The sequence below is a fragment of the Perca fluviatilis genome, chromosome 6, assembly GCF_010015445.1.
Source record: "Perca fluviatilis chromosome 6, GENO_Pfluv_1.0, whole genome shotgun sequence".
NCBI lineage: Eukaryota > Metazoa > Chordata > Actinopteri > Perciformes > Percidae > Perca > Perca fluviatilis.
The window spans coordinates 19,296,807-19,313,775 of NC_053117.1; the positions used below are offsets into that span (position 1 = coordinate 19,296,807).

A 16,969-nucleotide genomic window follows, 5' to 3' on the forward strand; every position below is an offset into this window, starting at 1 on the left:
AAAATGTACCATTGACCAACGGCTGCTAAAGTTTTCCACTTTACCCAAGTAGCTTTTCAGCTGTTCCCTGCAGTTTAGGTAGCTTTACTGTAATATTTAACAAACACATCTAGTGCAGCACTGAGTAATCGATGCTGCTGAGGTCAGCATGCCAAAGCAGGTGAAGTTTACTCTAAAAATGAGAAAGCCCCGGAGGATCTGGCAGCTGGTGTGGCAGTGAGGTCACAGAAACACAGAAATAAAAACCATAGCCATAACGTGTACAACATACATCATATAGCCTGTGTTGTGCGAGTGCAGCTGTAATCAGGGATGTGCTTGTCAGAGTAAACTGTGACCTATTACTGAAATCATCATAAGGCAAACAACCAGCAACCCGACATTTAAGTTTTCATTCAAGTCTCTCTCCTTAAAGGTCCTTATCTTTATATTAGATCACTGTCAAGCTTCTCATTACTGTATTGTATAGGCTTTATGGCCCCCCTCTGAATGGCAGAGGGTAAAGGTTAGACAGGCCCCTTCTCAGCTTTAACTGGTAGGACTATCATGAAAAGTGAAGATGGGGACATGTTTATGACCAAACACAGGAGGGGAGGAATTGTGTTTCGCTTTTGAAAAGAGGGAAAGAATGGTATGTTGTTTAATGAACCTACACTTCATATGAGTGAGCAGATCTTCAGTAAATGCACACAGACAATAGGTAAATGCTGCTCTTTCTGTTTAAATAGTAAAGGGGCAGGAAATTATAGAAGCAGGAGAGTAACTACTCAAGAAATAAAAGAAAAAAAAATCCTCTCAATGAAACCGACCCTCGTCTCCCTCCTCCGAGGTCAAAATTATTTTCAGCTGCTCGTGACTGCGGGGATTTACATTAACCCTAAGCTGCTCCAGTTCCTGTTGGCACTATTGCCTGCACCTAGTGGCCTCGTAAAATGCCATGGGTGCCCTGAAGCTCTGACACATCATTTTCCAGTCCTCCCCCAAACAGTTTCCGTTTGTTGTGATTGAGAGCAGGTGGGCTTACTCAGTTTGCAGCTTTCCCCATGTAGTATAGGGGGTGATTAGTTCCAGTCTGAATACCTGTCTGTGAGTGTCAAAGTGTTAACACTATCTCTCATTATCTGAGAACTTAAGCAAAACTAGTATATTAGCAAGATGCATAAGTGCTCTTTGCAGCATCCTTTGCAGCTGGCGGGACTTGCAGCTCAGCCCATCATGGGACCTTAGAGGTGTAGTCACCCCCAACCACAGACATACATCTTGGGCCCCAGTTTTTGGTTGCAGTGCCAGGTGTTTAGTTTGGAGCAGGACCACAGCCTTGTGGTTACTGGCTGCTTGCACAGTAAACCTACATGTCCCACATGTATGGGCTGATGGAGGTTACAGTAACCTCAACTATTCTCCTGCCACTGTCTGCCTGGGTACTGATGGCTTTGACAGAGAGGCTACAGAGTACTGCTAATAAAGGCAACCATAGCACAAAAACTAGATGTATAGATAGATTGATAGATATATAGCATAAATCATAGTAACAATACTATGATGAACCTTACTTTATGGGCTTTTAAATATAACTTTTCAAATCTAATAGTGCCAGAACTGAGTCATAATTTGTTTTATATTCAGTTCTGCTCACCAAAAAAACAATTACTCATCACCGGCCCAGCTGCAGTGATTTCAGATGAGCCTCGAAGAAGCAGCAGCCCATTAATCATTTAGAACAAATACAATGCGTAATGTGCCGTCGCATTGAGCAAGCAAGTGTCCTCTGCAAGAGGTTGAAACAGGGCAGGGTAAAAAAGACCCAGCAGGCTGTGCTTTTAAAAGACCCGAGGAGACTATAAAAGTGGTTTCATGCCCGCTGCAGTAAAGGCTCGGCTCGATATGCGCACAGACAGACGGAGGTAGGCAGAGCAGATAGAGAAAGGGGGACAACACACACTCCACAACACCCACACACGCAGTATTCAAGCTTTATTTTCAAATGTCGCCTCTCTGTCATAGGTAGAGACTATCGAGAAGAGGGAGTTTATAGGGCAGCAATTTCCTTTAGTTCTCTTAGGATTTTAAGACAGGTTTTACACATAAACGAGTGGCATCGTAGTCTACAGAAGTGCACGTTTGCTAGGATGCGCGTCTTGTCCAGCCGGCCCTGTGCTGTTTGACACATTTCCCCTAACGAGCTGGATTCACTAACCGGTCTATTTTCTTATCGGGGGAAGTTGGGCTCATTTAAACTTTTCTGGCCGTACTTTTGATGCCACGGAAATGGGACCGCGCCAACGGGAGAGCGTGTCCGCGCTTTGTAGAAAAAGTTTGCTTTGGACTGTGCTGATACTCTGGCTGACCACGTTTGTTGACGGGACCTGGAAGACGGGACTTTACAAAACCTACTCAGTCGGGACGCAGGCAGCAGCCTCTCACACCTCCGTCTATCAGAAAAGGTAAGGAAAGCATCCACTTTATACTCACTCACTTATGGTCACTTTATATTAATAATACAGACTGTACAATATATACACTACATAGACATACAGTAGCCTATCTCTATGTAGCCTACTGTACATTGTAGGCTACATACTGTAGGCTACTATATGTTAATCCTCAAATATGTCTTTTTATTTGCACATAACCTTTTTTTTGCCTCTACAGTCTATTTTTAAACCATACAGCCTCCCTTTTTTATCCTCTTGACAATGCGTGACTCTGCAGAGCTACTCCCATCTCCATCCATCTACCAGGTCCTATTGTCTTCCTGACAGTTGGTTTCCTTTTTCCTGTGTTGGCAGCACACATTGCTCTGCTGACTCCCTCGCGTCCTCATTGTTATCCCAGCTCACCCACACTCTCTCAGTGTGGCTCCTGAGAGCACCTCCACTGTCTCTGAGCTGTGTTGTGTGCTCTTCATCCCTGCAGCAGGAGATGCAGCAGCAATGACTCCCATCATCTGCTCCTTCTCAGCTGTGCAGGGTGCTGTTCGAAGCACCACCTTTAGTCTCACTCACATCTGTCCACGTAAAACCTGCTCCTATGTGGATCCCAGAGGTGAAGACAGGATGCATCTTGAATAAGTGTTGTAGACAATGAATGAGGGAGTGATGGTTTGTATTCCTTTTTTTTATGATAATTTTTTTATTATTTTAATATTTTTGAACACACAACATACAGAACAAACAAATGCAATCAAACAGGAACCAAAACCCTCACCCACCCCCCACCCTCTGCGGTCTCGAGGAAAACAAAACAAACCAAAATACAAGAAAACAAAAATCACACCTTGCCTAGTCGCTCTCTTCTAATTCTTGTGGTGTTGAGGTCACCAGGACCGATACCTGTGCTGCTGCGTTTCTCCATAGGTCTATAGTCGATGACTTGGCTTTGTTAATCCTTGCTGTAGAGAGCTCAAGCATAACTATGTCAAGGAAGTACGCCAACCACTGTTTTTTATACAAAGCGTGTGGTGGTGGGGGGGAGCCAGCGATGAGCTATCATTTTTTTGGTTGCGGTTGAGCCGGCTAGCCAAATTTTCTTCTGTCTCCCAAGCAGGTGTAATTTAGAGTTGTCATTAAGTAACAAAACAATTGGGTCAGTAGGAATTCAACATCCTATCACATCAGATATTATTGATGTTGTTTTATTCCAAAAGTCATGCACCTGTTCACACTCCCAGACCATGTGTAGGAAAGTTCCAGTTTGTTCAGGTTGACAATAGGTGCAATAGGGAGTCGGAATTACTTTAGAGACGTATCTCTTCTGAGGAGTCCCAATATGTCCTATGGCATATGTTGAAATGGATCTGCTGGTGATTTGGGTTCTTGGAACAGTGGGAAATGTTGTCCCAAACAGTCTCCCAATTAATTACGTTCCCTTCAGGGCTCAGCTCTCGCTCCCATCTCTGTTCTATTGGGAGTTCTCCTGCGGATACTTGCATCCATTTAGCATAAATATTGGACACTAATCCTCTCACAGGATAATCAACAAGCCATTTAATGATTTGGTGCGCCTCTTTTGTCTATGGTTAGTGCACATTTCCGTGACAGCAACACAATGGAGCCCTTGGTTTTGGTGTTGTCACTAGATGAAGCAACAACTTTCAAATATTAATTTTGTAGACGATTTACATCTTTTATGTAAATGTGACTCTTAAATAAGCGCCACGTCTATGTTCTTCCTTCTTAAATAGTCCAGGAATTTAGCTTGTTTGCTTGGTCCATTTAGCCCCCTGATGTTAACTGAAAGAATTGAAAGTTCAGCCATCTTCAAAATTTACACGTATGCACGTCTCGAGTACCCTACTGATACACAAAGGGTGAGCTGTTAGATCTAAGCAATGTGTGGTGAAAACATAAAAAATAAAATAAATCCCCTAGCCCTCCGAGACCGCAGACCCCCTTCCGTCTCTGTAAGATACGTGGCTGCATCAAACGCAGCTCGCACAAAAACTCCAGCTCAAAACTGCCCTTCCTGTCTAAAGTCACAGGTTAACTGACACAGGTCTAGTGCTAGTGTGTTAAACATGAGCAATGTTACAAAAAAACCTTAAAACCATCCATCTATGAAGTTCTGAAATAAACTGTGTGAAAAACAAACCAGCCATGTAGGAGTATTAAACATAGATTATAAGATGCAGTCTAATCAAATGCTCCTTATAACTCGGATCCCAAGCTCCTATATTATGTTTCAACCAGCTATTAAGCTCTGAAATAGGCTGTGTGGGAAGAGTAATATATATATATATAGATTATAAAATAAGTGTTTATCATGTTCTTTCAGTCCAGTCAAATATTTCTCCACAGCCTGGCTCCCCAACTCACATACCATGCTCCAACCAGCTATTAGTTTCTGCAGTAGGCTGTGTAAAGTGAGCAGTCCGTGTCCATCATGTTTTCAGCCTAATTAAACATTCCTTTAAAGCTAGTTTGCCAAACTTACATGCAGTGTCCTCGAGTTAAACTTGCACAGTGTTCCAGATACGCTAATCCACAGTCGCCGGGTCCGCCCGCCCAGGTTCCCACATCGGACAACAGATCTCCATGGCGCCCTCTGGGTCCGATGACAGCGTCCGGTCTGGTTGCGAAGCAGCTCGTGCGGGTTTCACATTCCCCTCCTCCATATCCAGATCCCTACAGAGCCTGTCCGCCTCCTCGGGTGTAGTGAATGTGAGCATTCTGCCTCTGTAGGTTACTCTCAGAGTTGCCGGATAAATAATAAAGTTTGGGATGCCTTTAGCATGCAGCTTATGCCGCACTCCTATAAAGTCTTGGCGCCGTTGGACGGTGAGAACGCTGTAGTCAGGCTTAAAGCGCAGCGTTGCATTGGAATCATGAATCGGGCCTTCCTGCTGTATTTGTCTCGCCCCCTGGATAATTGCTTGACAGTCCTGGTATCTCAGACATCTGAGAATCAGCGTGCGTGTTGCTGTCCCCTTGCCGTAGATTCTATGTGCCGTGTAAATTTCACTGGTAGCCCTGTTCCGTAAGGAGGGGATCCATTTTGGCAACTGGTTTTGCGTAAGAAAACATTTTTGCACACCTCTTTGGTCGGGCAGGTGCGTAGCATATGATCAAAGGTAACAGATCAAAAATGTTGAGAGAAAATCCTGCACACTGACCATTACGCAAGCAATAATTTATTTAGAAAAATACAACGTTTCGGTCCCAGACCTTCATCAGGTAAATTTTGGTTTTGCAAAAATCCAACTGGGTCATCTTTTTCACTGCCCTCTTTCAGTCCAATGATTCACACATTGTTTCTTCTCGATCTGTCTTCCAGTTTGAGTAACTTCAACTTAAATTTCTTCTGGTCATCAATGCAGGCTTTCACCGTGTTTCTCATCTGTCTGTTGTCTCTTTGCGACTTGTCTAGTCGCTGTACTACTCAAGCTCTGTCCTGATGTGTTGTAGCGAGGTGTCAATTTCTGCTAACTCTTCCTTCACTGCGATGCGGACCGCTGATTGAAGCCCATTTTGTTGTTTTTCCAGTACCTTGGTCATAATCTCATCCATGCGTAGGTCTGCGTTAGCATCAGAATCCTTGCTAGCCGTCGCCATGTTGGTAGAGTTGGCAGAGTTCTGTGCTCGGGTTAACGGCAGCGAGACCTGTTTTTCCGCTCCTGCAGGCATTTCACTAAGTCACCGTGGTAACAAATGAAATGGTTGACGTCAAATAAAAAAAGAACAGATCTGGTTTTTAATGAAAATGCAGAGGTGGGCGAAGAGCCTCGGCTTCGAGCAGCCATGCGATCGTCGGCCACGTGATCTCCGTTTGTATGCCTTTTAATAAAGCGCACATGATTGAAATCTTACGCTTAAGAAAACATCATTGAATGAAAAAGATATCCCCCTTTTGGTCTCATTAAATTATTGATCATCTGTGCAACAGCAGAGTTACTAGACTAAACACACAGGCAAGAGCGCTAACCAGCTCTGCTCCCCTCCTGGACAGAGCAAATGTTTAGCTCGGAGACTAGCCAGTGCCTAATGATGAGAGGATGTTTCCCATTTTACAAATATTTATGCTGCCAGGTTGAGAGTGTGTGCAGATTACGGTGTGTGGGCTGAACGTGGCCGGAGGCTGAAACCTCTTCTCTCTGATGAGGCCATTTCTTCTGGGTGTGTCTAGGTGGCTTTCAGCACTCCCAGCCTCGCTCCACTGGCTCACCTCTCTCCTCAGCTCGCCTGTCACTCATGGCCAGAGGTTTGTGGACGTGTTTACTAAACACAAGCAGCTGGGACTCCACCACATCTGGGCTTGTTCTGGGAAGGGGAGATGAGTTTACAGTGGGTTTGCTGCTGTTTGTAAGCGGCAAGTGGAGGAATGTCAAGATAGACAGAGAGGAAGCTGTTGTTGGCGTGGGCCAGTCACCGTCTTCAGAGGCAAAGAGGTCAGCGGGTTTGAGGTGACATGAGAGGAGCTCAGTCCACCTGCTGTCTGGCCTGATCTGTGAAAGCAGCAGTTTAAAGTGTGTCAACAAAGTCAAACAGTGGCAGTGGGATTTCAGAGAGCAGAAGGCTGTCTCATGGGCATTAGCAACTTGACATTGAATGACAGAAACTTAACTTGCCATTGAGGTTTAGGCACTTCAAAGGAAATACATATTAATTTTAGCAGACTGGGATTCTGTCACAGGAAAGCCTTCTCTAAGAATGTCTCCCCATACCAGCCCTTTCTTTACACAGTGATTACCTAAATCAAAGGGGATTAACAACTTGAGTAATTTCTTGACTGGTGTGGGTGCTCTGTTGAGGAGCTGATAAAGTGTTCGTTCACCCTTGTCGTTCTTAACGACTATATGAGCTCAGTGCACTGAGGGGTTACAGAGATAGCTGCTTCTTTATTTCTTGTCTGGCCCACTTCTTTATCCTCCCTTGGAGGACTTGTCATGGTCTGACAGAAAGTCTGAACCCTGTGGCCACCCTCGTTCCCCACCCCATCTTCTTTAAGCATGGGAATGAAGATGACCGAGATTCCAGCAGACTGAGCCCTGTGAGGCTTAAAGCACAATGGCTTTAGATTTCAAATAACTTCAAATTATGTATGTGCTCATTGAACGTTTTTTTCATGAGTATTAGGAAGCAGTGCCAAATTGCACATTAAATCAGTGAAACATTACATCAGGATGATGGGAACACGACTATACACAAGTGCAGCGATTAATCGACTGTCACTTTCTAAGCAAAAAGTATTCTATTTTCTCCAATGTGAAGAGTTTGGACTAGTGGTTGGACAACTGCAGTGGGCATTACCATTGCTGATGTAAAATGATTAATCAAAGAGATGGTAGATGAATTGATAATGAAAATAGATGTCAATTAGTGCCCTACACTTTTTAAGAAAAAAAACCTGATTCTAGCTACGGTTTCCTTTCGTCTTCTAGGATTGTAAACTGATGGTTGGACAAAACAAGACCGTGAAGACATCACCTTGGGCTTTGGGAAATTGTGATGACCATGTTCCACCATTTCATAATTGATTAATCAGGAAAACAATTGACAGATAAAATAGTACACTGCAGGGGACCAGTCCACAAAGTCGGTGTCTCAGCTCAGCTCTACATGATGGTACATTCATGATTTATAATCAGGCTGTATGGAGCCATTGGTGTGTGAATTCTTGAGTTGAGAGGAATTTCCTTTGTTCTTCCAGCTTGAAACACTTAAAGATGCGCACACCCGTTACACACAGAAACACACTTAAAGCTCACAGGTGTCCAGGTCTGAAAGCTCAAAACAGACCAAGACAAATGAGTTTTTCTTGTTCCTCCGAGGCTGCTGTGAAGTGTCACTTGGCCCTGACCTTCAAGGTCTCACTGAGGTGCTTTGATGATCTCCACTGTCCTCTGCACACGGCAGCTTTGAACCTGCAATTGCTCACCAGCCCTTATGTTCTCTACTAACTTATTATTCAACAAATTCTTCAAATTATTTGTTTTACACCATTCTCTTATAGGCCACTCTGGTCCTTTCTGTTTTTCCTAGAAGCTGCAGATCTTGACTCCAGGAATGTCACTTCCCTATCTCTTCATTAATTACACTGACTGTACTCTCGATTTCTCTTTGTCATTTGTTGTTGAACCACATTTATCTTATGCCTCCACTATATCCCGTGGGACCAACGGTACTTCATAATTGTCTTTCCCTCCATTTCCCTGTTCCCATCGGAAGCACCCTTGTGTGACCTTATGATAAAATAACCTTTGTCTTCTCTCCTCTCCTCTGTCTGGCCGTTTGCCACATCTGTCTTTTGTCCTTTGTTCTCCTCAAGTATTTTTCCCACAGACAGAAATCGAAAGAAATTCCTTTAGATTTCTATCCATGCTGCATGTCAAACATATCTTTGAGTATTTGGCCCTCCTCCTCCAACAGTACGGGATGGGTGGATGGAAAGGGAGTTAAGGGGACATTTTTCACCAGAGTCTCACCAACATTTTTGCTCTCATCAACAATCTTGTCAGTTCACACGGCTTAACTCCCAGCTTCTTCCTCCCCCCACACACAGGCTGCAGAAAGTGCACTAACTCAGTAGTGTGATCATGAAAGAAGTAGACTGCATAGCATACAAGGCCAAATGAGGCCAACTAGAGTACAGCATACCGGTATAAGCTTCTTTTTTCCAAGTCCATGAGCTCTCCATCAGCATTTGCGTTAATTTAGGGTTCAGCACGTTTTTGTTACCCTTAAATGTTTTACTGTCTCTGCGTCTGTAGCACTGAGGAACAGATGGGCCGAAGATTGTGGATTTCTTTCATACCTGTTGGCCGTGGCAGTGTGTGACTGTGAGAGATGGCTGATGATTTATTTAGCTTGGGCCCACCATTCAGAGTGTGCCGTGTTTGCTTTGAGACCTGATACTCACTGTGGGCCTGCTTGGTGCGTTTGCCAGTGAAACTGCATGGTGCTGGTGGGTTTCACACTTCATAATACAAGGACACCTCCAGTAAGAGGAAGGTGTTGACTATGAAACATTTTAGAGTGAAAGACACCAAGCACCTGTGTCCCTTTTATGAATAAAGCCAGATACAAATCAATGGACCATTAGTTCTCTGCAACAAAATGAGAAAAGTTATTTTCTCTTGGGCTTGTAAGTAAAACAGGTTTTTATTGTTTAGTCTTTTACATCCCAGAGGAGATAATAATGTTACCTGTACCCAGTTAATAACATCATCTCTAGGCATCTCCATCCTCTTCGCAGTGGAAAAAGTATTTTCCTTGCTGCCTCGTACTCATTACGTATTGTGTAAATCTGTTATGTCGCTAATGCAGGTGTTGGTTGTTAAACCATTTGGGAAAATTGTAAACTCGATTATGCCAACTGCTTTTGTTATTTCATTCACTGAAGCAGCAGCGTTTGGCATTTCCTCTTTGGTAATTGCATAAGTGAAAAACAAAGAGAGAGGGGGAGACCATAAAATCCACCCCCACTTCCCTCCTTGTACCCCCTGGTGACAATCTTAGCTGTTCCCAGGTGAAACGTTGTCTCAGCCTGGGAAACTCTGATGTTTATCTGTTGGGTCTGGAGGATAAGTAGGGGGGAGGAGTTGGGGTTAGTATCCCCTCCAGTTACTTAGCTCTACCTGACCACAGCTCCTTCAATGTCTGACATTTTCCACCGATGATTAGAGCAATTTTTTTTCTGGACAAGGGAAAGCAATCATAGGGTAATCATATAGATCCATGTTCATTTTTGTAGCCGTAAGGCTGATGGATATTCTAAGATACATGAAGGGTGGGTCTGTATTTAAATAGCATGTGTGGCAGATAAATTCCTTACTCGCTTTACTTGAGAAGTTTAGGATTAATTCAAACTGTGTCTTTCTTTTGCACACCTTTTACTTGTAATAAGCCCTGGAATATGTTTTACCCATTTTACATTTTGTTACTTAATCTGGAAAAGTTGTTTTCAAAATACTCTATTATACATGCTTATTACATGAACGTAAAAAGAAATACCTGCAGTAGTACACAGACGTTTCTCAGAGGTGCCCTGCTCGCTGGCTCAGGTCTGTGTATGTGTGTGTGGCCACCACAACATGTGGGGATTGTTAATGGGAGCTGGTTCAAGGCTGCTTCGCATCCTCCGCCTTCGGCAGTTTCCTTTAGTGTAAGCTATCTCTCGCACACACAAACATATGGTCTCACATATTGACAAACAGACTTTGGTGGGAACACACTCCCACTCTTGCAGACACATTGGCAGCAGTACACACAAAGTGTAGTTTTGTGCTACGAGCTACACCGTCTCCTTTGTGGTTTCTACATAGAGCCACCTTTCTATACATCTATTGATTGTGTAAACACAGGCTATAGTAATTGTTGTCCTTGTTTCTCCTCCAGCTGTAGCCATGTAATGGTAATTTGGGGTATTTGTACACTTCATTGTTAATAAAATAATAGTAACATATGGCAGCTCAAACAGCCTCAGGGTGTTTTCCATACATTAAAATACATTAATCACCCTTCAGTGTTTTGTAGGGGGATGAGATAAAACTGGCCTTTCAAGCTAAACATTTCCCATTAACATTTCTCATTGCCTGGAACATCAGGAACATGTATCTACTCCTGTTAGAAGAGTAATTGAACGCTTGGTGAGAATAAAACCAAACCGATGAGCTCTCAAATGAATCAGCGTTAATTCTAATAACATAATTTCGTTCTTTTAGCCTAACAGTGGCATCGAGTGCTATAACTAAACCCTTTTTCTTTGTGGAAATATTTGATTTTGCTTCTGGGTGCCTAAGAAATAATTTGGAAGAGAATGTAAGTGAGTGCACTTGTCTCAGCCTGCTGTAAGTGATCATATCTTCACTAGCAGATATTAACCTCTGACCTTTAAATAAGCTTTTTTCCCTAGCAGGTCAGTTTCTTAACAGCCGCAGTGAATTCTGATATGACGTCTTCTGAAGCCTCTCTAAAAAGGGTGTGGAGTGATGACCCAGAATTAACACGTTTGTGTTGAAAACTCTAATCTCCGTATGGGACCTCGTCCTCCTCTTTATTCCCTGCAGAGGGACTTTACCTCCATCTGAGAGCTGAATGCAAACGGATGTGTATTGATAGAAGAGAGACCGCAGTGTAAATACAGCCCACAATGCACTCCTGCACATCTCGTGACTGATTAAAACCGTGTAAACACCATAAAGAACGTTCAAAACAAAAGGGTGGGGGAAGGGAGGAAAGAATCTGAACCTGCGGGAAAACAACAGTGTATTGAATGTGAACGCATGGCCAATTTGCTTTTGTGAGCCGGCTATAGTGTGAGTGCACTTGTTTTAAGGTGTTTTGTCAACGCACCGTACTTTCTTCAACTATTTACTTTGAAAATATGATTTTATTCTGTATCTAAGACTAACAAATGTTTTATTCTGTGCATTTCTGGCTTTCACTCACTCTATTTCTCCCTTTAGGAACTGGTGTCCTCATACGGTCACTAAGACAGTGACTTGCCAGGTGCAGAATGGGACGGTCCTGCAGCGGGTCTACCAGACGTGCCGCTGGCCACAGGGATGTACAGGAGGCAGGTGAGAAAGCGGCCTTACTGCTACTGCTGTACCACTGAGATGTGAGCCCTTTAAACAGAAGAACCCACTTTAAAATACATACTACTACTAAAACAACTACAGTGGGAGTGTTATTTGTTATTTTGTTCCTTTTCTAGACTTTAACTGTAGTGAAGTTTAACAGCAGAAACATATGGTTTGTTTAAAAAAAAAATTAACATCTTATACTGTGTTTTACACTACGTGGTACGGCTCTGCACGACTTGACTCACTTTTAGTACCAGGTCCTTTTACTCTATTATGATTTCTACGTTTTCCAGCGCCGCATGAAACCGCCATGACATCGTCTTCAACGCGACCCTTGCTGAATCCTATCATTGGCAACCAAACAGAGGAACTTCTGCACTTTATCAGAGATGGCAAAATTACTCACTTCCCGTACTCAAGTAGAAGTACAGATACTTGTGTTAAAAAATACTCTGGTAGAAGTACTGATTTAACTTCTTTACTCAAGTAAAAGTAACAAAGTACAGGCTTGGAAATTTACTTAAAGTATAAAAGTAAAAGTAGCCTTGCGAATGACAACCAATGTTTATGCAAAGCTACCTGGACCACACAAATGTTACTAGAGTGCAAGCTGAAAAACTTAAGTGGACATGGAAAAAAGGCTCTTTATATGCCGTTGCCTACATTTTAAATGGATGTCTGCCAATAGGCCTAAAATATCACATATATGATTATTGTGACAGAGACTAGGACTCCAGGTTAATAAGATTATGACTGAGTAGCAAAATATAAATTCAATTGTGATTCTGTGAGAATTCACAGATCCAAACGTAAGGAGTAAAAATAAAAAGTCGCCAAATAATAAATAGTAAAGTATATAATTATCTGAAAAATCTACTTGAGTACAGTAACTAAGTATTTTTACTTTCTTACTTCCCATCTCTGCACTTTATCAATTGTACAGCATAGTGTATGGCGCAGCTGGCATTTAAAAAAAAAAAAAAATTCTAGGGTGAGTGAATAAAAATTTGCGGTTGTTATTGACGTAGTTTGGCTATTTAAAAATCACAAGTTTGTGCAGGGTGTCCCGTGTTGCACTAGTGATGATTCTCTCTGACCAATCGATGGTCTGCAGTGTTTTAACTCCACCTTCTAGTATCAACTCAGCACCTTTGGAACCTCGACCAAAGTGGTACTAAATGGAAAAGCAAAAAAGAGCCAAGTAGAGCAGAGCCGCGCCATGCAGTGAAAATACGGCATTGTAGTCATTTTTCTTCTACTTCTTTGACTCACACAGGTTTTTTTAGCTTCACCATTAGTCACTGCAGTTCATTTAATTTTCAAGTCATGTTGTTTAGACCAAACTAACAAGCAAGTCAGACAAGCATTTGCTTCAATTTGTAATGTCGAGTTGAAGGGAATTTCTGACAGCTATAGTATGTTCCCCTTAGCAAAAAAATAAATAAACCTACAGATCTGTCAACAAACCATTGGCAACATGGCTGCAAAGCCACCATCGCTGGCAGTACATTATTACAATCATTTCAGGTAATTTAAAAAAAGAGATATACAGTTTGTTTGTATCTGTTTCTCTTGTTAATGAACGGTTCCAAATATGTAACGCAGCGAAACAAGCTCATGTAGGCTATTTTAATGATGCGATGGGGCTAACCTTGCTTTAGCACTACCGTGTACTTCCCATTCTGCCAACATCATCTGTCATTTAGGGGTACATCCTAAATATATACCAATTGCTCAAAAATAGATCAAAATGCAACGCAACTGCACCACGTTATGTTCTGAGTAAGAAACAACTGAAACATGTCATACCACAAGTTCACACCTGTTCCTGTGGGTAGAAAAAATGAATAAAGAAATAAAAATAAGGAGGGTTCAGCAGATACTCTAAGAAATCCAATTACATCAGTTAAAAATTTAAAATACAAAGTTATCACATGCCAAAAAAAGTGGGTTATCACAGTCACAGTGCATCAATAGCTATCATTACCTGTGCATGTGTTTGTGATGGATTTAGATGTTGTGTGTGTTTTTCAGCTACAGGACTGTGGTCAGACCTTCCTATAAAATGGTGTATCGCACTGTGACCTCTCTGGAGTGGAAATGCTGTCCAGGATTCAGCGGCGCTACCTGTGAAGAAGGTAAGTCACGACAGAAGGATTCACAGACACATCAGCAGCTTATAGAAGTGAACGAGAGTTGGGGCTCTCGAAGGGGGCCTCTATCTCGATCTAGTACTGAAAACTGGTTTAGTGTGTCTTTGTGTCCTCTTTTTATCATTCTTTATCTCCTCAAGCTTACCAATTTGTCACCATCTGCATCCCTCTAGTTTGCATTGCTTTCTTTTAGCCTGCGAATGTGCCTTCCAATACACGTGAACGAGCAATACTTTAAAACAGGAGTGATTTCCATTAGGCTTACATAAGGCAGCTTTTGTCTTCTAAATGAAGTTAAGAAATGCGATCCTTCAGCCTCTTTGGGGCGAGTCAGATACTTCCACTTTATTAATCAGTTTTAATGTGTTCATTCTAAGAGTCATTGTACTACGTAAGGGTTGATTCTTTTGTGGTTTTGAGTTTAACAGTCCAGCTGGAACCAAGTCTTCATGCTCTTAAAGTGCCATGCTAGCGCTGCTGTTTTTAATTTTTCGACTACAGTAGCTGCCCACAACACACACACACACACACACACACACACACACACACACACACACACACACACACACACACACACTCACTCCCAGTGTATAATGACTTCCCCTGGCACTGGCCCCCATGTCTCTGCAGTCTTGGGAGAAGGGTGGAGCGTCTGTTTATGCTGGGACCCAGGACTTGACTGGGTGTAACATAAATCGCCAGGTTTTGCGACACAAAGGACAATTAATGTTTACAGCGGTTAAAGTGGTCACTTTTTCATGGTGCTGAAAGCAGGGGCCTGTTTTTCTCTTTTATGCGACCACTCCCAGGTGAACGAAGAGCAACTCTCCGCCCTCCCAGTGGCCTGTAGGCTGCTGCACTGGAGAAATTTCATAACTCATAACTGCTTGTTTTAGACCTTCCACACTCTCAAAGTCGAAGAACACATTGACAGTCAGACAACCCAGACTTTACTTAACAAAGCAGAGGAACACACAGTGAAACAGGGAGGAAATTATCCAATTAAGTTGTTGCTGGAGGAGATTCCCCTCTGGTTGTCATGGCAGTAGGGGGCTGTCGAGCCAGCAGGGATGCTGGGATTAGCCACTTATCTGAGCGTCGTTCCGGGTGGCTCAGATCACAGGCAGCGCTGAGTGGAAGTGACAGCTCCCATTCACAGGGCCTTTACTCTCCGGCACCATGGATGCTATCCAGGGCCACCGGCGCTTTGTTCTGCTCCTGCCGCGTGAGCAGAACCTCTTGCCAGCACTCAATCTGATACCCCACTGCTGTTTGCCTCATTCGCCGCTTTAAGGAGAAATAAAAGCTTGCCACACGGGCAAAGCTGGAGACCGGATTGTGCTTAAATCTGTTGCCATCGTGTTGCCAAGTGAAGTTAAAGTTTAGTTAGTTAGTTGGTGCAAGTATCAAATCCAGGCTCTTAATACCGGTTTGTGGCTACATCTGCAAATCTCTACACTCTTCTTTGTGTTTTTCCAGAGGGCTTTGCTGAATTAAAAAGGCTTGGTAGGGGCGCCTGGGTAGCTCACCTGGTAGAGTGTGCACCCCATATACAGAGGCTTAGACCTTGATGCAGCGACTGCAGGTTCAATTCCAACCTGCGACCCATTGCTGCGTGTCATTCCCCCGCTCTCTCCCCTTTCATGTCTAAGCTGTCCTATCCAATAAAGGCCTAAAATGCTCCAAAAAAAATAATCTTGAAGAAAAAAAAGACTTGTTATAAAAATCCCCTCTGTTATATAAAAGAACAAACAACTATCATCCTTTTCAAAATCTACTGTCTAGATCAGACATTAAAAATATATTGCTTTTGATCTCATAAATCTCACAAATAGCTCAAACCGGATACCTATATCTTTAAAGACCTCTTTTGGAGTTCCAGTGTTTGTTATATACCTTTTCTCCCATCATCCCTTTTCCTCTGCTTGTCTGCTTTTCACAGACTGTGGAAAATGTATGATCCACGCATTTACTCACGCTGGCCTGCTTGTACCTCCACCCTTCTCTCACTAGGCCACCCTGAAAGCCCCTGGCCATGTCTGACTCCTAAGGCTTCTCCTGCATTACAGCAGATCTCAACAATGTCCATACCAGCAGGACTCTGGGGCTGATTTGAGGTGCAATAGAGGAAAGGAAGTGTGTTATAAGCTAAGAGCATGGCCATTAATGTGTGTTTTCTTTTTTTCTTTTTTTAAATGGAGATGAGTGAGTTGTTTTCTCTTGTGTCCCTCTGTTCTCACCCCTCTGCCTGCCAGTTTATTGGTCAACATACGTAAATCAACAGGTCCAGTCTGAAGTAAAGATAACTTGTCTCTGTTTAAGCTTTAGATTATGCGTTTCCAAGCAGCAGAGATAAATAAGAGAACATTATGGGAAGCGTTCACGCCAAGCTGTCATACACAGGCTTGTAAGGGTTTTTGGCCCATCACACTCAAACTTAGGGCTCCAAAAGCAAAACATTACATCACACCCAGGCTGATAAACAAACTTACTCCATCAGAGCTCAAGTGGAGTAAGACAACACTGCATCAGACAGGCACCTTTCACATTCGCTTTCTTTTTCTTATTTCTTCACCCCAACCTCAGGACTTGGCTGGAATTCCTGGCCAATGGTGTAATTACAGGGTCCTAATTGTTTTCTATGAGGTTTGGGAGATATTGTCTTACTTGTGGACCTGGAACACAATGATCTTTATCTCTGATTGAGCCTGAGAAAAAAAAAAGCTAAGTATTTGCAGATGAAGGCACTTTCATAGCCTGCCAGAAACAGGGATTTAATGTATGCCTGGTTGGC

General features: G+C 42.9%; 1 protein-coding gene across 3 annotated transcripts in view; it reads left to right on the forward strand.

Moving 5' to 3' along the window:
- Window positions 1–1,748: 1,748 nt before the first annotated feature.
- emid1 (EMI domain containing 1) overlaps window positions 1,749–16,969 on the forward strand; it is a 58,592-nt gene continuing 43,371 nt past the window's right edge. For 2 of the 3 annotated variants that reach the window (XM_039802285.1, XM_039802287.1), the window contains exons 1-3: window positions 1,750–2,444; window positions 11,903–12,016; window positions 14,057–14,160. In XM_039802285.1, the coding sequence (XP_039658219.1) occupies window positions 2,269–2,444; window positions 11,903–12,016; window positions 14,057–14,160 (394 nt within the window). In that variant the 5' untranslated portion in view covers window positions 1,750–2,268. Of the gene's footprint in view, window positions 2,445–11,902; window positions 12,017–14,056; window positions 14,161–16,969 lie in introns of all 3 variants that reach the window. The other variant, XM_039802286.1, reaches the window with a different exon arrangement.